Source organism: Conger conger, chromosome 7 (assembly GCF_963514075.1).
Source record: "Conger conger chromosome 7, fConCon1.1, whole genome shotgun sequence".
NCBI classification, from domain to species: domain Eukaryota; kingdom Metazoa; phylum Chordata; class Actinopteri; order Anguilliformes; family Congridae; genus Conger; species Conger conger.
Window position 1 is genome coordinate 32,926,806 of NC_083766.1, and position 21,029 is coordinate 32,947,834.

At 42.2% G+C, this 21,029-nt stretch overlaps 2 protein-coding genes across 3 annotated transcripts; one reads left to right on the forward strand and one right to left on the reverse strand.

Annotated features, from left to right (window-relative positions):
- Positions 1 to 78: 78 nt before the first annotated feature.
- On the forward strand, positions 79 to 9,075 carry LOC133132359 (solute carrier family 12 member 9-like). Its single transcript, XM_061247743.1, has 4 exons — positions 79 to 120; positions 5,038 to 5,212; positions 6,769 to 6,915; positions 7,478 to 9,075. The coding sequence occupies exons 2-4, from the start codon at positions 5,056 to 5,058 to the stop codon at positions 7,876 to 7,878; spliced, it is 705 nt and encodes a 234-aa protein (XP_061103727.1). The 5' UTR covers positions 79 to 120; positions 5,038 to 5,055; the 3' UTR covers positions 7,879 to 9,075.
- Positions 9,076 to 9,324: 249 nt separating this feature from the next.
- LOC133132370 (very-long-chain 3-oxoacyl-CoA reductase-B-like) lies at positions 9,325 to 21,016 on the reverse strand. 2 transcript variants are annotated; one of them, XM_061247769.1, is made up of 12 exons: positions 20,339 to 20,459; positions 18,685 to 18,772; positions 18,405 to 18,451; positions 17,804 to 17,879; positions 17,562 to 17,672; positions 17,064 to 17,131; positions 16,699 to 16,743; positions 15,837 to 15,871; positions 14,274 to 14,355; positions 12,013 to 12,078; positions 11,653 to 11,802; positions 9,325 to 11,405 (listed from the first exon to the last, which is right to left on the reverse strand). In XM_061247769.1, exons 2-12 carry the CDS (start codon positions 18,755 to 18,757, stop codon positions 11,280 to 11,282), a joined length of 879 nt encoding a protein of 292 aa, XP_061103753.1. In that variant the 5' UTR covers positions 18,758 to 18,772; positions 20,339 to 20,459; the 3' UTR covers positions 9,325 to 11,279. The 2 variants fall into 2 exon arrangements, with proteins under 2 accessions (XP_061103753.1, XP_061103752.1); XM_061247768.1 differs by lacking the exon at positions 18,685 to 18,772 and having other exon boundaries at positions 20,339 to 21,016.
- Positions 21,017 to 21,029: the final 13 nt, after the last annotated feature.

A 21,029-nucleotide genomic window follows, 5' to 3' on the forward strand; every position in this document is an offset into this window, starting at 1 on the left:
CTGATTGCCATTTCCTCTTGTTACTTGTATTATTTAAAAAAAACCCTCATTTTGTTTGTCTCCTCACCGGATTGTGTTTACTCCATACTTGAGCCAAGAGAATCCAGCCTAATCCAGCAGGTAGCTACCTTGGTGGGCACAGGTCCCGCAACCTCCTCCCGTGCCTGCCCCTGGTCCAGTCTGCTCTTGCCCAGAACCTTGTCTGCCCCCTCCACCGCGCTACGACGGTGAACCCAAGGTGGCTTACGTGGTCACTTCTGTCCCGCAGAGCAGAGTGGGGAACTGCCTTTTGGGACTCTGGTGCCGCCGAGTGTTACAGCTTCACCCTCTTCATGGCAGTGGAGAAGGGGGTGAAGCTGTAACACTTTAACCGGGCCATCTCTGGACCAGCTGCCTCCAGTGAATTGTTCCGTATCGCCAGGGTTCCCTGGAGTGAAGGTGGAAAGACAGGTTTGATATGGGGGGGTCCATGGGGGTGGACATCCAGGAGGGCAGGGCAGTGGGTGGGGGTGACAGGCACAGCTGTTTATGGATGTCATCAATTTTAGTTTGAAAGAAGCTCATTTATTGCACAGGTCAGTGGAGGTGTTGTCAGGGGAGTTATCAAGTGGTTGAAGGAGGTGTTTCACTGTAGAGAAGAGGGTTTTGGAATTGGCTCTCTCACTGTTGATGATATTGGAGTAGTAGGAGCTTTTGGCCACTGTGAGGGCATTTCTGTAGAAGTTAATATGGTCAGAGTAGGCTTGGGAGTGGATGGTTAAACCAGTTCTCTTGGATAGTCTCTTTAGACGGTGCCCTGCAGTTTTTAGAAGGCGGAGTTGAGGGGTAAACCAGGGCGCAGAGTGGTTAAAAGAGACAGTATGTGCCTTAAGAGGGGCTAAAGTGTCCAGTGAGGAGGAGAGACAGGCATTGTAATGGGTGACCAGTTTGTCAGTAGATGAGAGTGGGTCAGGGGTGGGGTGTGAGGTGATCAGACTGATGAGATCAGCATTGTTAAGGTTTTTAACATTTCTAAATGTGATGGTGCGTTGAGGTTTTTTTCCTATATAGCTGAGCAGGGACCTCAAACATAACAGCTTTATGATCGGAGATGGGGAGCAGTAGGTCAGCGAGATTGATGGGAATTTGGCCGGTGGAACAGACTAGGTCGAGTGGGTTGCCTTTGTTATGGGTGGGGAAGGTAATGTGTTGCTTAATGCCTAGACAGTCCAGTAGAGATAGGAAATCAGTGGCGAAGGTGGATCGGGCGGGGTTAATAGGAATGTTGAAATCACCTATGACAAGCACGTTGGGAGACATGGTGCAGACTGTGGACAGGAGTTCAGAAAGCTCAGTGAGAAATACAGGAGAAGGTTTGGGTGGGCGATAGATAGACACAATGATTAATGGACAAGAACTAGGCAGTTTAACAACAAGGAGTTGGAGTAGCCTGATTTAGGTGGTAGTAATCCTGGGGCTGCTGCCAGGTTTCAGTCAGACAGAGAAAGTCCATGTTATTGTCAGTGATGAAATCAGAAAGGAGTGGGCCTTTGTTACTGAGGGAGCAGACATTAAATAGAGCAAGTTTCAGTGTTTAACTAGGGTGAGTCGTTGTCAGGGTAACAGATTGTAAAACATTACTGTTAACAGTATGCTTAGTTTTAACAGCAGCTGGGGTGCGGGGGCAATATGAGGAGGACCAGACAGAGGGAATAGTGCCAGCCTTACTGTAAGAAACATTCCTTCCAGTAGGTGGGATTACCTTTCTGAAGGAAGGGGGGTTTAGCACTCACCCAAAGGCGATTTCAGTCCGTTAAACCAGGGTTAGTGGAGAAAATAGTTTCTGGGAATGTTAGCAGTAGCTAGCCCTGGGCCTGGCCAGGAAGTAGCTGGGCTGCTGGAGCCTGGCCTGGTGGAAGCTGGGCTGCTGTATCCTGGGCCTGTTCTGGTTTAAGCTGGGCTGCTGGAGCCTGGGCCTAGCCTGATGGAAGCTGGGCTGCTGGTGATACTGGAGCCTGGGCCTGGCCTGGTGGAAGCTGGGCTGCTGGAGCCTGGGCCTGGTGGAAGCTGGGCTGGGATCAGTCTGTTGAGGCCGCTATTGGAGCCTGGGCCTGGTGTAGCTGGAGCCTGGGCCTGGAGTAGCTGGAGCCTGGGCCTGGAGTCGCTGGAGGCTGGGCCTGGTGTAGCTTGAACCTGGGCGAGGTTTAGCTGGAGCCTGGGCCTGGTGTAGCTGAAGCCTGGGCCTGGAGTAGCTGGAGCCTGGGCCTGTTATAGTTGGGCCTGCTGGAGCCTGGGCTGTTGCTAAAGCCAGGGCCTTGCCTAGTGGCTGCAAGAGCAGCTACTTCCTGCTGCTGTACACTGCCTCCACGTTCTCTGAATGATCTCAGACACCACTCTGCGGCCCCCTAGTGGTAGGCAGTTTGTTTGGTGTCGTACTCCAGCCGACTACAGTGGGCTGAACGACAACCATAAAGAACCACTACCCGATCCCACTCATCTCTTCAGCCTTCTCATCACTACACAAGTGCCAATACTTTACTAAGTTGGATCTCCACAATACCTACCACCTGGTCTGCATCCGAGAGGGCGATGAGTGGAAGACGGCGTTCAACACCCCGAGCCACTACGAATACCTTGTGATGCCGTTTGGGTTCACCAACGCTCCAGCCGTCTTCCAGACCCTCATCAACGATGTCCTCCGAGACGTGATCAACTGCTTCATGCTCGTTTACCTGGACAATATCCTCATCTTCTCTGCTACCCTGGAGGTACACATCAACCAAGTCCGCCAAGTGCTCCGTTGCCTCCTGGAGAACCGTCTCTTCGTCAAAGCCGAGAAGTGTGAGTTCCACCAACCCTCCATCCAGTTCCTCGGCTTTGACGTCTCCAGGGGGTAGCTCGAAATGGAAAATACCTCCACTGTAGCCAATTGGCCCCCTCCTACGAACCGCAAGGAGCTCCAATGCTTCCTTGGGTTCGTCAATTTCTACAGGAGGTTCATCCATAACTACAGCCATGTCGCTGCTCCACTGTCAGCCCTGACCTCCAGCAAGGTCACCTTCTGCTGGACACCTGCTGCCGACAGAATCCAAATAGCTTGAAGTCCGGAGTGAAGTTTCCACCATCAGTGATGATTTGGGGTGCCATGTCATCTACTGGTGTTGGTTCACTGGGTTTTATCAAGTCCAGAGTCAACGCAGCTGTCTACCAGGAGATTTTAGAGCACTTCATGCTTCCGTCTGCTGACAAGCTTTATGGAGATGCTGATTTCCTTTTCCAGCAGGACTTGGCACCTGCTCGTAAACTTGCCATTTTCCACACCACTGTGTCTGCTTCTGGTTCCTCTGTCCTCCCCGCCGTGACAAATCAGCCTTCAATTCAAATAAGTGACCTCAGTTGTACAATAAGAAAAATAAGTATCATAACATGCTGGAACTGAAACATAATAATGACTAATTCATGACCACTGCTTACAATGTGACAATGGATTTTACCTTGAGATGAGCTGGAAAAGAGAACAGGGTGGGTACAGCAGTTTTCCGAAGGCGTACGATTTGGCCGTGTGTGATTAAACCGTCAAAGTAGCAGGAGCACAGAACAGAGAATGCTGATGGACACCACTTGTCCCTTTTCATGTTCTGCACCCACTGAGTCTTTTGGGATCTTTGGTGGGAAACCGAGGCAGGGTTAAGGTTAGGGATCAGGAATGGCATGATGTAAATTGATGATTATTATTATTATTAAGTCTTCTGCTGCTGTAGCCTATCCACTTAGAGGTTTTACATGTTAGGTGTTCAGTGATGCTCTTCTGCATACCAGTTTTATAATGTGTGGTTATTTGCACTGCTGTCCCCTTACTGTCAGCTTTGACCAGTCTGGCCCTTCTCCTCTGACCTCTCTCATTAACAAGGCGTTTCTGTCCACAGAACTGCTGCTCACTTGTTTTTTGCACCATTCTTTGCAAACTCTAGAGACTAGTGTGCATGAAAATCCCAGGAGATCAGCAGATCTGAGAAACTCAAACCACCCTGTTTAGCACCAACAATCATTCCATGGTCAAAGTCACTTAGATCACATTTCCCCCCATTCTGACGGTTAATGGCAACATTAACTGAAGCTCCTGACCCATATCTGCATGATTTTATGATTGCAAATGAACGGTAATTTTCTTAAATCAATGAATCAATACATTTTTGCATTATCGCCTATGGGGAAATTGAGTTACTGGACTGGATGCCATATTGGTTTCTGCAACTTCGATAGTAGAAGCAAGCGGTGACGTCTGTTCCATATCTTAGAGTTCAGCCTGTCTGCTGGGCATCATAAGCTGTTTGGTGATGATGTTCGTCATCAACCCTGTCTACTCCTCTGCCAGCAACGTGGTGCTACTGGTCCTGCTCCTCATCCTCCACAAAGATCAACCACCAGCAGCTGGGGTTACATCAGCCAAGCACTCATCTTCTACCAGGTCGAACAACCAATCGACTGCACACACTGGAACTTTCTCTGGAATGTGCTGAGCTCAGCAGTCAGATGTGGGGCTTCTGGGAGGCATATATACTGTATGTGAGGGACTTGTTCTGCAAGGGACTTGCAATTATGTGCTCCATAGTTCAATTCTTCCCTAACTCTATATCATCTCAGAAGTTAGTTATGTCATATGTGGAGGATGTTTCGTGGTGTAGCCAGTCTACAGCTGTGATCAGGCAAGCTGTGTCAAATTGGGGCAGTACAGGGAAAAATATGGAATACATTTTGTGGTTCAGAGTTTTCTTTGGTCTGTATCTGTCTCTGTTTGTGTCTCTGTCTCTGTCACACAGACATGCTGACATGTTCAGTGACCTGTTCAGGCAGGTACTGCATATAGCCCTGTGTTCTGACTCAATGTCTTAATGAAAGTATCTGTTCTCCTGTCTATTTTCAGGGTGTCTGTACTCACACTGGACTCATTCTGGTTCATTCTCACTGGCCTGTACTTGCTCTGGTGTATATTGACTTATGTCCATGCTCATTCTGGTCTGTACTCACGCATGTCTGTACTCATGCTGGTCTGTGCAGGTACGTAAATACCTGCTGATGCTGGATGTGCGGAAGGAGCATGTAAAGTTCTGGAGGCCACAGGTGTTGCTGATGGTGGCCAACCCCCGGTCCTCCTGCCAGCTCATCACCTTCATCAACCAGCTGAAGAAGAGCGGGCTCTTTGTGCTGGGACACATGCAATTGGGAGTTCTGGGTGAGGATGTGCAGGAGCGCACAGAGTCAAGAACTGTGGATAATGATGTTTAATAACTAATAATAATACAGGGCACGTTCACACTTTTCATAAGGTACATGAATTGGCCTGAATTAATTTAGTTGTTGTTAACAAGAAGGAATTGATGTACAAATACATCAACACATGAAAAGTTAATTTCATTAACTTAACTAATGTATTTAACTACTAACTAATGTATTAGTCAAATTAATATTTATACATTAACAAACCATAGGCTAAAATGAGTTAAACATTTGAAAAATAGATGTTTAAAAAATGCAATCTGCAGTGCAGTCTGGCCCCACCCGATTGTGTCATGGTACTGTGATGTCATATATAGATGTCAATCAGATATCCGGTTGGATAATTGTTGATGCCCTCAAATTTGTCAGTTTAATTTAATGGCTTGTTTTCAAAGTCGGCAAACCAACTGTTATGGATCAATACGAAACAGAAAACTGCTGGCACCTGAGTGGTTAGAGAATACTTTATGCAAATGAGATGGACAGGCATACTCTACCCACGGCAGAACATATATTTTTTTAATCGTGTAGAAGGCAGAGCCAGACTGAAACAGCTAGTCTTTTTACTGCATGTAACCTTTCTGTAAAGTGTTACGCAATGCAGGATTGAAACGGTTCAGAGCAAACAGTCAGGCAAGACAATATGCATAAAAAGTACCAGCAGGAATGACATTACTGAGTAAGACCTTACAGAGAACAATACTGGGTACCGAACTAAGGGGGAAACCTAGAAAATGGAACATGAAATTGGGAAGAGAAACTACACAGGACTATTTTCAGCTGTAGGGCAGAGTGACATGATGGTTTTTAAGAGTTCCCATGCTGCGTTGAGCGCTAAATGAATGCACACAGTTAAACCAAGGTCATGATTCACTGTAGTCATTAAGGATCCAATGGCACTTCCTAAAGAGTAGGGTTCTTAAGCCCAGTGTCCTTGGTTTAATTTCCCCTCATGAGATTGCCTCTGCACAGCTGGCCATTTAACCACCCCCGCCCCCCACATCTGCTTGGCAAACAACCCCCTGGATTCCCTACTCTGTTTGGTTCCCTAGGTCATTGCTCCGGAGATTTAGCTCGGTTGACCCAGATGGTTATATAAAGGCAACAAAATCTGATGGCGGAAATCCAATGAGAAGTTGTGTTAAAATGTAGCGTGGACTGAGCCATTTGGCGTAGCCTGCAGGGCTACTGACTCTCGAGTCATACGCATGCCCTCCCATGCGGGTGGGTGTACGACCCCCTACCACAGCACCTTCTGAGCTGCGATCCTTTCTCCATCTGTTGCCCTCTGCTTTCTACCGGTCTTTCCACCCTTCAAAAATTGGAAGGGAGAGTGAGCTGTCATGTTCTCTTTATAAAAAAAAATACATGATGATGATGATCTGTTTAGACACGTTTGCGTACCTCATGTGGTTCAGTTACATGTGAAATGCTACATGAAAAAATTTGGCACAGCTTACTTACTTCCTGCGAATGAGGAATAACCAGTAATTGTTTTTCTGCCTCTCTTAGACGCCTTGCCCTCGGATCCCATCAAGCCCCAGTATACCTTCTGGCTGAGTCTAGTAGACAAGCTGGGGGTGAAGGCCTTTGTGGACCTCACTCTGTCTCCCTCTGTCAGACAGGGGACCCAGCACCTGCTGCGAATCACAGGACTGGGTGAGGATCCACCCGGCTCGTCCACTGCTTGGCACCCTCGGCACAGTGATTAGCACAGTGATGTTATGTATAACAAGGGTGTGGTTTATGCAGTGTTTCTGCACTGGCTTTTCTGGAAGTTCAGTCCTGTAAAATGGGGGACTGCTTTGACGAGTGACGATTGAGAGGTTTATGTTTAGGAGGGTGTGTTCACTGGGCGTTGCTGTCATGAGACAGGCTTGTGCATTCTGAATTGGGAGAGCACTATGGGGTTATTGTCTCATAAATCATGAAATAATATTAACTTTATACAGATATTTTAGTGTATCATAAATCAAAGTGTTTTGTCTATGAATGTTTTTACACTCTCAAATCTCTCCTGAACTGTGATCCCACAGCATGTATGTGGTCAATGTGAAAAAAAACCGTAAAAAACTACACCTTGTGCACTGACACCTAGCAAGTCATCTTAAATACTGCAGCAGGTGAATCAACGGATACCCTTACTTAGTTTTCAGCCAAAAGAGCAGAAAATGTACCACTGTCCAAATACTGCACTGTATTGTTCAATCATTGCATGTAGGAGTCCTCCTCGGGCGACCAAGGCTGGATGGTGAAGGAGGAGACCCTGTGCGACCTGCTGGGGAAACTGCGAATCCGGGCCTCCATAAAGATCGTGCCGTGGGACGCTGTGGTGAAGCTTCACAGAGAGGGGAGGGAGCCATCGGCCTCCACGCTGGGGGAGACGCACACGATGGGGGAGACCCTCCCTCCAATGCCCCGGAGAGCTTCTTGTCGGGGGTGAATGGACTGCTCCTGGAGCACAGTGCCCAAGCTGCGGTCCGTTTCCTGTATTTGCCGAGCCCCCCTGCAGACTCCAGCCAATCCCAGCAGTACCTGGCTCAGCTGGAGGCTGTAACCCGTGACCTAGGCCCCACCCTCCTGATCCATGGTCTCACAAAAGTCACTTGCACTGAGCTCTGAAAATGCTCGCGTGTGTGCATGAGTGGGATGGAGAGAGGGAGAAATGCAACCCAGCGGTTAAGCTTTAACTATGTTGGTACATTCCCCATTTGCTGTATGCTGTATATATTGTTATTGTTATGCTCAGGGTTTTTCTCTTTTACAAGGTAAGTGAGCTTTTATGAAGCCACTTTTATGATGGCATAGTTGCTTGGTTGCAAGCAGGCATCTTGCAGTACACTTTAAGAATGTTACAGAATTAAGAACGAGGGAAATGTTTTCCCTGGTGCAAAACTAAATATGCAAGAGGGTTATATATCACCGTTTCCAGGCTCAACGGCGAATTATCAAGTAAAAGAAATGGAAAAGAAAGACATGGTTAAGCAAAACTACAAATCTAGTATACACACTAGCTTTGTGGAGCAAGTGCCAATTATTGGCTATGGATAACTAGCTAGGAATATGATGGCAAGCTGTCATGTTATTTTTCCAGCAAGTAAAAATAAATAAAAAGAGAACCAAAAAATTTAAACATGACATGGTTAGTTGCTGCCTAACCAGCTAGCTTGAATGTACTGCCATGAATGCTATGCCAATTTATCTCTCTGCCAATGTCAGACTTTTCTGTGCTTTAGTCTGTCTAATATCATTAATAACTAAACAAAATCGAAAGGACCACACTGAAATATTCTTATTCAGATAAATATACATTTCCATACATTTAAAAGAAAGGTCACCCTATAAAATCATGACAGTTGACAATCTCCAGGTCAAAACGAACATTTATATTTATGTGTAACTGAGATTAACTTTCAAGATGATCATGTTACAGGAAAAAAGGTTACTTAAGTTTTTTTTCATCTGTATATGTTGAGATTGGAGCAAATATTTTTTATAATTTGTAGGAATTGCCGATATGAGCACAGTGTAAACTGTGTAGTCTTTCTGTTTCTCGGTTTATCTTCAAGATAATGTAACTTGTCATCCGTATTTAGGGCACCAGTGCTCTTTTTACTGCAGTGCCTAGATAATGGGCTTCCTGATCCTATATTTACTTTAAAGGCTTTAAATCCAAAGTGACTTTCATCAAGTGTAAACCAGCAGACAATCTGTGGCCCACTTGTGAGAATGCCAGGATTTGTTTTTGCACATTACTGTTGAAGATAATCAGGCAAAAATAAAATGCACTGCTGGAAAATACCTCACTGAATGTGTTGTAGCAGGACTGTAACTAAACTGGATTAAACTGCCGATGTGTGGGAATCTTTGGTGAAGTTTCATTACTTGGCCTCAAGACTAAACCTTTGTATGCGCAAACTATTGGATGCATAAGTTCTCATAGGTTATGGGATATACTCTTCTGTGCTTTTTGTTTCCCATACAGAAGAATCAGCACAATTAAAACTTTATTTAAGGGAAATTCCTTGCGAGTGTTGACCAAAGATACTCTAATGCCAAAGTATGCAATTGTTAGAGAAATGCATTTTTATTCATTGTTTTCGTTGTTTGATTGACTTGCTCTTTTGTGAGTCAAGAATGTAAGGCTGTTAGGTAAAACTTACTTAAAACTTACCCATTTACAGTTGGAAATAATAAAATGTCCTTTTGGAAATCCGCAACACAAACCAATAACATTTTAGTTCTTTTAGATAATATGGTTACTAGGGCCACTTCTTCTGTCAAATAATAAAAATAAAAAAAATCTGTAAAAGAGAACTTAAATACATCCAATTGTAAGGTCACTTGTTTTTACCTTAAAATAAATGAAATCCAGGAGTGAAGAGCTTTATTTTCTGCACTATTTTTGCAGTTAGGCAACCCGGATTCAAATCTGTCAATTTTATAACATCTACTAACTTTAATAGAAAGCATATAGAGTTTGTGGTGCATAGCACAGTAGATAACCTGTTCTTCCCAATACATTTGCCAAAATGCATGTCCTAAGTTACAAATGTGATAAACTGCAAAAAAATACACCATTGTGGCAAAAAGTATAATTGGGATACAATATAGTACCAGGATGGGAGAATGCAGGGATACAAAACATACTGGTACAATGACAGTGTCCCACCAAAGCTTTGTTCAAAGTAATTTTCATAGAAATATGTTGTACCTGTACGCATATCATGATATTGTCCCTGCACATCTTTACCGGACTCAGGATGACTTTATTTTTGGACTACTAGTATTTGCCTATTGAACATAAAATACACAAAATAACATTTTAATGGAATAAAAACATCAGTCTAAAGGATCAATAATGCTGGTGAAATGCATTGGCAACAATGTCACAGAGCTACATTGCTAATATGACACCAATACAGCATGGATATAATGACTTGGATAGAACAAGCTATTTGCAGAATGTTGACATTACAAATGCATTGGAATTCAGTATTAATGTATAATTGGTATGAAATGCGGTTAAATTAGAATTGAGAAAAAAAAAGATAAATATGCCCTTATAAAAAAGTCCCAAGGTTCTGATATAAGCATAGGAGTTAATGACATTAATGGAAATACTTGAAAAGAAATCAAATTCAGGAGGGAACTAGATTCATCCATCCCATCCATCCATCCATTATCTTAACCCGCTTATCCTGAACAGGGTCGCAGGGGGGCTGGAGCCTATCCCAGCATACATTGGGCGAAAGGCAGGAATACACCCTGGACAGATCGCCAGTCCATCGCAGGGCACACACACCATTCACTCACACACTCATACCTACGGGCAATTTAGACTCTCCGATCAGCCTGACCTGCACGTCATTGGACTGTGGGAGGAAACTGGAGTACCCGGAGGAAACCCACGCAGACACGGGGAGAACATGCAAACTCCACACAGAGAGGCCCCGGCCGACGGGAATTCGAACCAAGGACCTCCTTGCTGTGAGGCGGCAGTGCTACCCACTGCACCATCCGTGCCGCCAAAATAGATTCAAACAAAATAAAACGTTTTGTATAAATTAACCTATTTGTGCGCTCACTGCAATAGACTGGTTCGCATACATTTCCTGAGTTATACAACACAGTGATATACAGTAATAAAAACACATGAAATTGTCCTGTAGCAGTTTTTTTGTAAATGTATTGCATCACAATTGTTATACCGATTAATCAATAGCAATGTGTAATAATACGTTAGTACATTTTGGCACTTGTGAATTTTAAACATTTCAATATGCAATTAAATGTCATGCAGTGTAAATGTACAAATGTAAAAACCATATCACAGAAGATAATGGGAACCATACTCTCAGCCAGATGGGTTTTTGTGAAATGGTTTCTGCAATGTCACCTTTACAACCAAAATGCAATCTAAACAGAGGGCAGTTAGGAGAATCCATCACAATAATGGAGACACCGATTTATTTAATTCTGATCAATTTCTTACACCATGTATGGATATTTCTTTGTGATGGTCAGTTCTCCTTCTTGGATGTTGCCATAGTTTCGTTTACTTTCTCGAAAGTAAATTTGTCCATCCATCTCATCCAGAAAGAAGAGAGTCGCAACCAACCAGGAAAGAAGATTGTGAGAGCGACATGCTAAGGGAGGAAATATGGGAGAAGGGACAAGATGTTACTGTATAATGCATTTTAAAACATGCATGCAAAAATAGGAATGCAAATCAATCTACACATTTTGAATACACAAGTACATTTTGACAGTTACGTTAAGGCAATGCGTTTGGAAAGGGCAACTGTATAATAGCTAAATTATAGCTAAAACCATGATGGTTGTAATAGTCGTGACGTAGTACACAAAAGAACACACCCCTATCCGAATGCTCACCTGCAGGGCATGAGAGAGGCAGCCGCTGGTGTAGGTGGAATGGCCCACTGTGTTCAAGGCTTCACGGGCATAATCTGCGGCACTCTTCACAAAGGCATTGACGTCTGCATTGTAGGTCATGTTTGTTGAGACCATAAAGGGAGTGACACACTGTGAGACAAACAGAAAAGAAAGAAAGCAAAAGAAGGGAAGAGGAAAGCAGGAAATGGAGAAGTGATAAAGTGGGATGGAGACAGAAATGGAGCAGAGGACAGCCAGCATGTGAGGGAGAGGAAGACCAATGGTGAAGGTAGAACGAGGAGGGGTTACAGATCTGAGATTGTAATGAAACTGCGAAGGCGAGGAGACGTTTATTTGTACCTGGATTGTGACCCCCCGTGTACTATATTCCGAGTTCAGACATCTGGAGAAATAGGTAACAAAAATCTAAAAACGTAAAAAAAATAAAAATTAAAAAACAGGAATAACAGTGATTACAGAACTTCAGAAGTATTGAGCCGAATGATAGAAGTTACAAAATGTTGACGTTTGTCTTATGTGAATATGGAAACAGTGAAAAAATAGTGTAATTATTTACATATTATGAGCAATAAATGTTTGGGGAAAAGTGTAATAACAGAATGCTTAATAGCAGAAGTGAACATTCCCACCAATAAGGCACACAGTTCTGTATCGGAGATTGGGCTTGGGGCACATGCATTCAAACATGCAGTTCAGGTGACTGGGGTTTCCTGAAATTTCGCATGTGCATACCAAACAAATGATGTTAACGGACCTTGAGGAGTCATTTATGGCCCGCTCTCATTTTAAAATTATTTTTGAAGGTGAAGCTCAACATTCTTCTTTAAAACATTTACATTGCATGCATTTAGGCATCTATCAGATTGCTCGTAAACCGCTTATATTGTTTACAAATAATCCATTTATGCAGTTTGATATTTACAAAAGCTATTTATTCAGGTTAAGCCTTTAATGTTCTGCTTGACTGCAGAGAACATCATTTGTCCATTGCCTTTGTCTTGGTGAGGACATGAAAGGGTAAAACCTGTGCAAGGATACAATGGCAGGCCTCACCTGGGATTTGAACCTGCAGCTTTGAAACGCAGCCCAGTGCTGCGTTTCACGAAGCCTTCTTAACGCTACGTCGTTCCTAAGTTCTACCTTAAGCGCTACCTTAATGTTTCAGCGCGTTTCCCGAAACGTTCTTAGCTAAGTATACCTTCTGCAAGTGGTACTTTCGTAAGGTTGGTCTGGACCACTCTTAGCAATACCTTATCGATGTTGTCAGCTCACTCTGCTAGTGGCCACCACTGTTAAGACTGCAAGCCTCTGAAATCTGCTGTTGCTCTTAGTTACATCTCAATCTGTTAAGCAATATGTACACTAATAATTCTACAGTTGTAGTTGGCTAATAATATTACTCAAATACCACATTAATGGGACCGTTTTCATGCAAAGAATAAAATCAAATTGTACATTACGAAGGACGCGTTGCACTTTATTGAACAGGTTGCCTAATTGCCTCTTAAACTGATGATTTCTCTGTGGGCTGGAGCGATGTTTAACCATAGTTCTTTTTGTTTTGTTGGACACCATAGTCCTACAACTGGAAAATAATGTTTCTTTATTCAGTGCCACGTCCTCCATTTTGTTTGCTGTGAAGCTGTGGGACCGCTTTTCTTTGTTTTGTTTTTTCCCGCCATAGCTTATGCTGTTTTCGTGTTGGTGTGTTTTGCTTGTTGGTGCGCTTTTATTGAAAGCGGGATAATAGAAAGGGGCCGCGGTGGCGCAACAGGCTAAGATGCAGCAGACTTGCGGTTGCAGCTCGCTGCAGTTGCACACCGGGGACCGGGGTTCGACTCTCGGTCCTGCCAAAAGCCAAGTTTGGCCAGCTCACGTGGAGCAGGAAAATTGGCTCGCTGCTCCAGGGGGAGGGACTTGGCAGGGTTAGTAGATCGCCGCACAATAAAGCACCTCGGAATCACAGTTACCAGCATGTGGCAAGACGGCTTGAAGAAGGCGTGTCGCTCTCGTAGGGCCGACGGGGTGTGGGCGGTCTATCTAACACTAGCTCTAATTGAATTAGATGGGGTACAATTGGCTACCAAATTGGGAGAGAAAAAAAAATGGGATAATAGAGAATTATACCAGTAATGTGATGGTGCTTCTGGCAAATCAACTGTGATTGCAAAATAATTTAAGGCACCATGACAAGATATTAAAATAATGTAAATAAAACATGACATGGCAAAGAAGGTGTATTGCCAGGTGGCATAGCGGGACGAGGTGTAATACCAGAATTTGAGGTGCCGGGTTCTTGCACGCATTTGGCGAAAATTATATATATATACGGTTGGAGAATTAGTTCCCACCAGTCCTTTTATTATAAACACTACTTTCTCTCATAACGCAGTCAAGCAGTCGCTGGATAGCTGGTGAATAATCGATCCTGGAATAGTCAATGTGCATGTGACCTGTGGTTTTGGTCTATAACGTTACACTACAGTTTTTCCAGGGCTACTAATTTACATTTCGGCAATTTTATCATTTTCTATTACTTTTCCAAAATAAAAAATAAAAAAGAATGCAGTGATTATGGACATAAGAACAGAAAATCTGACCTTGGTTGCACAGTATAGGGTCAGCAAAGGCTGTGGCTGGGAGGCAACTTCAGAAGACAGATTTATAATCAAGCCCGTACCCCTGACAGAGACAAAGAGGGAGACAGGCAGACACAAAGGAGACATTTCACATAACGAGTATTTATAATATACAGTAAGCTCGGTATGATTTCTTGATTCATCTCTGTACTTGACAATTTTAGATTTGTAGTCACAGTTCACATGTGGTTAGTATTCTGACTTCCATCGTTTTTTCTTTTTTTTGTTATTGGTACTTGTCACCATGAGGACCAGAAAATGAAAGTCAAGAAAGCCAGTACACTACACATAATACAGTTTTTAAACTGTTTCATTAAGAATGAGAACACTGATATGTTTGGGTTCATTGTCTTCTTGTGGGGAGAATCACTGTCCAATGAGTTTGGAGGCAATGGCATAAAATGCCATTTAATAAAAGCTGAAAATCTGTACTTGACCACACATGAATCATTTGTACAGAGCCACATGAAGAATATATGTCTGTCCCAATACTTATGGCACACAGTGTAAACATACAGAGTAGTGAAAAGTATTTGGCCCCCCCTTGCTGATCCTTACTGCTTTGTATTTTTCCACATATAATGATTTCAGATTTTTAGACATAATGTAATATTTGATAAAGAGAACCTGAGTAAACACAAAATACATTTCATTAATGAAAGTTAATCGAACACCCAAATCACCCGTGTAAAAGAAATTGCCTCCTTTTCTGATAATTTGATATTAGTCTTTCCCCATTGCTGTGGAGGTACAATCGTATGCAAAAAATTGGGCACCCCTATCAAAACACCTTTTGCAATTAATATCTTTGAACAGAAGCAAACCTGACCTCTAAATGGTACAAAGTTTAACATGACATTTCTTTACATTTTCAATCAATATTACTTTTGATTTAAATTTTTTAGTTTCAAAATGATTTCTTTTTTAAAGGCAACGTTTGGAAGATGCCTTGCAATTTCAGACATACTACACTCAGTGAACACTTTTAGGTAATTTTCTTCTGCTGCTGTAGCCTATCCACTTAGAGGTTTGATGCGTTGTGTGTTCAGAGATGCTCTTCGTCATACCACTGTTGTAATGTGTGGTTATTTGTGTTACAGTCACCTTCCTATCAGCCTTGACCAGTCTGGTCATTCTCTGTTGACCTCTCTCATCAACAAGGTGTTTCCGTCTGCAGAATTGCTGCTCACTGGATGTTTTTTTGTTTTCCGCACCATTCTGAGTGAACTCTAGAGACTGCTGTGTGTGAAAAAAGCAGTTACAGAAATACTCAAACCAACCAACAATCATGCCATGGTCAAAATCACAGAGATCACATTTGATGGGTGATGTGAACATTAACTGAAGCTCCTGACTCATGTTTGTATGATTTTATGCATTGCAATGCTGCCACACGATTGGCCGATTAGATAATCGCATGAATAAGTAGGTGTACAGGTGTTCCTAATAAGGTGCTGAGTGAGTGTATATATTATAATATCATAATGATGATTCTTATAATATAAAATTGTACCATAAACTTACTTTTCAACCATGTGTGGGAGAACCAATCTTGTCATCTGCAGAGTGACAAAGAGATATCATCAGCATTGTCAAAATTTATTTTCCATTTGCATTTCCCTTGAAAACTGACATCTGCCTATCACAATATTTTATTATAGGTTACTATATTTAATAGGTGCTTTGCACTGGTGGAACAACCTCCCCATTCCTATAAGATCTGGTCAGCCATGGTGCATTGTCAACCAAAGTCTACGCATTGCTTGCAATATAGCATAATTAGCAAAATATTAACATGGCAATTTTACTCTTTATGGTATGCATAGCTATCTGTCAATGTGGTTTAAGAGGGCAAGTAATCCCTCAAAACATGAAAAGCACCAAATTAAGGAAAATGAACAGCTAGTCGAAATTATTGGATTGCAGTTGTGGTTGGAATGAAAAACAGCATAAACAGGGGTACTCCAGGACTGAGTTTCGGAACCACTGCTGTAGGCAACCGATTCTTTAGGCAAATTGTACCTTTATCCGACTTGTTCTGTAGTTGTGATCTAATGATCTAAGGACTTATTGTTTGTCACTTTGGATAAAAGCATCTGCTAAATAAATGTAATATAGAAAGCAAAATCCAATGCTTACCTCGAATAGCTTTATATGCATCTAACCTCTTCAATATCACCAATTTATCACTACATTGCCGTTTTCACAAAAATTCAGATATAGTGCACAACTTGTGTTTCACAATTGACCTAAAATGATGACTGGACTGATTGATAAAAAATGTAGCTAAGGAATTCTATTCATATGCATTCAGGGATGAAATTACCTCAGTGAGACTAAAAGTTTGTTTAATATGGAATAGTTTTCAGCTCTGAGACAGACAGACCTGTGTCACAGACAGGATGTTACAGTTGATGACTTCAGTGATTCTCTGGGAGGAAAGATATTTCAAAATGAAAACATGAACATGATCTGCAACAATCACACAAGTCCCTCTGAAAAGACAACATTCCCACAGCAATGCTGCAAAGATGCAGCCTCTCAATTTGTAGCTAAGGTGCAGAACTGGGACCCAGAAGATTTGTGGGTCAAGCCCCAGTGTAGCCACCATAAGATCCACAGAGCTGTTGGGCCCTTGAGCAACCCCACATTGCTCTAGGGGGACTGTCCACTGCTATCAACTAAGTGGCTTTGGATAAAAGCATCACCTAAATGACTAATGTAATAACAGAAATGTCCTGCACGTCATACCTGTTCAGCATTGGCAACGTCCAGAAAAAAACATAACGCTCCAACATAGTTCATGCCTACATTGTTTACTATAATATGGGAGAAAGACAAAGGTGGCAATGATTATCAGTGTATATGGATGTACAATATTTAATCATTTGACTTTTTGAATGAACGTTGTGCAATCACATCAGACTACATCTTGTAGTCTTAAACAGTACTGCATATAAATAAAGATTTTCACGTTTAATGTCTATGTGCACATCGTCACCATCCATTGAAAATCAAGGGGATTTAGACATGTAGTTATGAGCTTCAGATTTCTACCCATTGGCTTCCACTGTATTTATTTGTATCAGCTCATATTGAAACTTATGGGACACATTTGAAAAACCATCTAGATGGATGGGAAATACAGAATACAGTAGTAATGTTGATGTTTGGGTGCAGTATCCCGTTAATAGCTGAAACAGCCTGTTCAGGTTCTCTCCAATACTACCCCCCTCTAAGTCCCATTACCTAATATGCCAATATCCAGGTTGCGTAGTCCCTCTGCGATGGCAGGATAGATAGCATGGCCCACTGTGAAATCTGCCTGAATGATGCGAGTCTTTCTCCCATAAAGCTTCTCTGAAGATGAAATAGAAAGCATTCAATGATTTATATAAAAGCATGGGGGGGAATTCCAACTATATCATTTTTCTTTCTCTCCTTATCCATATCCTTCCATCTTTTCCCACTTTTCCCATCACCTCTCTCACCAATCTCCATGGCAGCAATGTGAAGCTTTTCTTCTGAACGGCTGACCAGTACAATGTCCAGTCCTCTTTTAGCCAACTACAAAGGGTACATAACAGAAAATCGACACAGACAATGTGTAAAACTGGAAAAATACTAATTTCACATATGCATTAATAATAATACATTTTATTTATATAGCGCTTTTCGTCATACAGTGATGAAGTGCTTTACAAACGCAACAATAAAACAAGCACAAAACAGATCAGTAATATAAAATCACTGTTAATACCATAAACTGCATCATGCAGTGGAATTTGAATAGGCACACTGATGAAAAGGGGTTTTAAACCCGGCCTTGACTGCCATGAGTAGCATTAGGCTACATGTTTCGATTTCAAGTCCACCTGACGCACACCCATCTTACATTTGATTACAAGGATTATTTACATTGTACTGCATGTGGGTGTGGACGGATTTCAGGAAGGATTATGGAAACAATGAAATAAAAATCTAAAAGTAACATCTGCCTTCGGTGTAAATTTATCTTTCATTCTGGTAAAAAAAACATTCAGAAAAAGATTTTTCTGAAAGGATTTCAGGAAGGAAAAAGAAAAACCCAACCTCATTGGCATAAGCTCTACCGATCCCTGAGGTTGCTCCGGTAACAACTATAAAAACAACACAAAAATGCACACAGATTACAGTCAGCACAGGCACACACTGGTCACCATTATTGCATTAATGGCATTTGGCAGACGCTCTTATCCAGAGTGACGTACAGTTGATTAGACTAAGCAAGAAACAATCCTCTCCTGGAGCAATGCAGGGTTAAGGGCCTTGCTCAAGGGCCCAACGGCTGTGCGGATCTTATTGTGGCTACACGGGGATTAGAACCACCAACCTTGCATGTCCCAGTCATTCACCTTAACCGCTACGCTACAGGCCACCCCATTATGAGACATTATCTGGAACATCAGGTCCAAGATAAGCTGAAAAATGGAATTGTAATCTAAACTAAATAATTATCATCACCATCATCTCCAAATAGACCTGCATTCAGTTTGATCAGCCAGGTGAAGCACACAAAATATTTGGAAAATATATTCACTGGCGTTACATGATTAACAGCAGTTCACAAAGGACAGCACTATCAACAGGAATATACCTTTATCCACAAATTATTTATAAGTGATGCTTAAAAATAATGACGCTTAAGTAAGGCCTTGTGAATCTCAGTCAAGAGCAGTTGGCTTAATTAGTTGAATGTGGGAATGGGAAAGATCTCCTTTGATCATAGCATTAAAAGCATTACGACAGGAAGTTTTGTAGCAAAAGTAAGAAAATAAGATAGGAATTTTGCCTGCATTACTGCCCCCTTCCTGTGAGCATCAACCAGTCTGGCTCTTCTCTTCTGACCTCTCATTTCTGCCTGCAGAACTGCTGCTACTGGATGATTTTTTGTTTTTCACACCATTCTCTGCAAACTCTAGAGACTGTTGTGTGTGAAAATCCCAGGAGATCAGCAGTTTCCGAGATACTCAATCCACCCCGTCTGGCAAACAAAGTGGCTTTCAAATTTCAATTTCTTCCTCATTCTGACATTTGGCCTAATATCCTTTGCGCAGAGTATCTTATCTGGTGATTCTCTGCCAGGCCTGTACTGCTGCCATCTTCAGCTCCTGCTCGTTTCAGAGGTGTGTTCACAACATATGAAACGTTTCATTGAATTCAGATTGGTTGGCAAGTCATGAATTTTCCCTTTTTTCAAAGTAAAAAAAATAAAAAGAAATGTAATTCATCATCCTGTTACTTTGGCACTATGTTTGCGATCATTGCCATGTTGTAGGATGAAGTGCTGCATCTGCCCAATTAGTTCAGAGGCATTTGATTGAACCCGAGCAGAGGAGAGGCTTCTGTGCTCTTCAGAATTCCTTCTGTTACTGCAATCAGCAGTTACATCAATGAGGACAAGTGAGCAAATATCTGTGGCAGCCATACTTGCCCAATCCATAACACCCCCCCCCCCACCAAAATTCAGATGACAGGGGTGCTTTGGATCTTGGGCAGTCAATCTTGGTCTCATCCACCCACAAGACCTTTTACCAGTTATCAGCTAACACACATCTCCTGGGATGTGTTAGAATTGTAATTTCGAAGCTATTGACGTCATATTAAAAACAGCTGCGTTCTCTGAGCACCTCTGATTACGACACGGCTATTTTGAGCACTGTGGCCTGTTTTGTTGAAGAGCGATTGAAGTTTGAAAATCGGTACCTTGAGTGCATCGTGAATGTGAATTGTATCTTCAAAAGGGCTAAATAGGCTACCATGACTTCTATTAAATCAATTGTATTTTGAATAGTTTGAAGGAAACCAACCTAGAAAGGTAAATACATGTTTAGTGGCATTTTGCTGCTGTGCATCTGTGAATTGTGCTACAACGAAATGCACCTCCCTAAGCATGTGCACTTTCTGTGCATTAACGTTTTATTTTCATCTATGTGCAACAAATTCTCATTTCAGTTAAAATGTAAAAATTCTGTAAAAATTCTTACCCGCCCACTGTCCGTATTTTCGTAGATCAGTTTTACAATATTCTGACAACACGTATACTCTTACCCCCCAATATAATTTCCAGGAGAACTTTAAAAAATAAAACAAAACTGTGAAACTTCCTATTACGCTCAGTCCATGAAACAGGACTGCAGAATTCAAGTCTGTGCTCATGCTGTACGTGATCAACAGGCTAATTGTCCTGAAAGTTTTAAGTAGACAAACCGCTAGCTGATCGCTTTCAACCGTGCGACTGCAGTGCAAGAGTCACCTCATATAAGTTGTGCAAGTACCGCCCCATACGCCCCCTATCACTGAAAGATTACGGCGTAGTGTTTGTCAAAATATGCATGAGCTAACAATAGTCGCCATAGTTATAATTTCACTAGTGTCTTATCAACAAATTTAAAGTGAACCACAGTGCCGGTCCTTTTTTAAACGGATAGCCTATTTTCTCTTTTAACGTTGAAAAAGCATTGGCTTTATGTCTGCTTTTCATAACCGAAAGTATTTCAGAGTATGGTACCAATATTTCCCTTATTCGAGAAGTAGACTTAACATATATGCTCCAGGGAGATTGAGGAAGATGTAGTGTAGGTCAAAATAAATTCCCATATGCAACTAAAAGTAAAAGAACCAGCTCTTGTAGGGTAATGTAACAATCTGACGTAACTATCTTCATTTCTAACGCGC

Coding starts and splice junctions, on each gene's coding strand:
- LOC133132370 (XM_061247768.1), bottom strand. CDS start 20,510: ATGAGCACAGACTTGAATTCTGCAGTCCTGTTTCATGGACTGAGCGTA. Junction 18,452..20,338: donor AAAATACGGACAGTGGGCGG/GTAAGAATTTTT, acceptor TTGTTTTTATAG/TTGTTACCGGAGCAACCTCA. Junction 11,803..12,012: donor CACGGGGGGTCACAATCCAG/GTACAAATAAAC, acceptor TTTGTCTCACAG/TGTGTCACTCCCTTTATGGT.
- LOC133132359 (XM_061247743.1), top strand. CDS start 5,056: ATGCTGGATGTGCGGAAGGAGCATGTAAAGTTCTGGAGGCCACAGGTG. Junction 5,213..6,768: donor CATGCAATTGGGAGTTCTGG/GTGAGGATGTGC, acceptor TGCCTCTCTTAG/ACGCCTTGCCCTCGGATCCC. Junction 6,916..7,477: donor GCTGCGAATCACAGGACTGG/GTGAGGATCCAC, acceptor CATTGCATGTAG/GAGTCCTCCTCGGGCGACCA.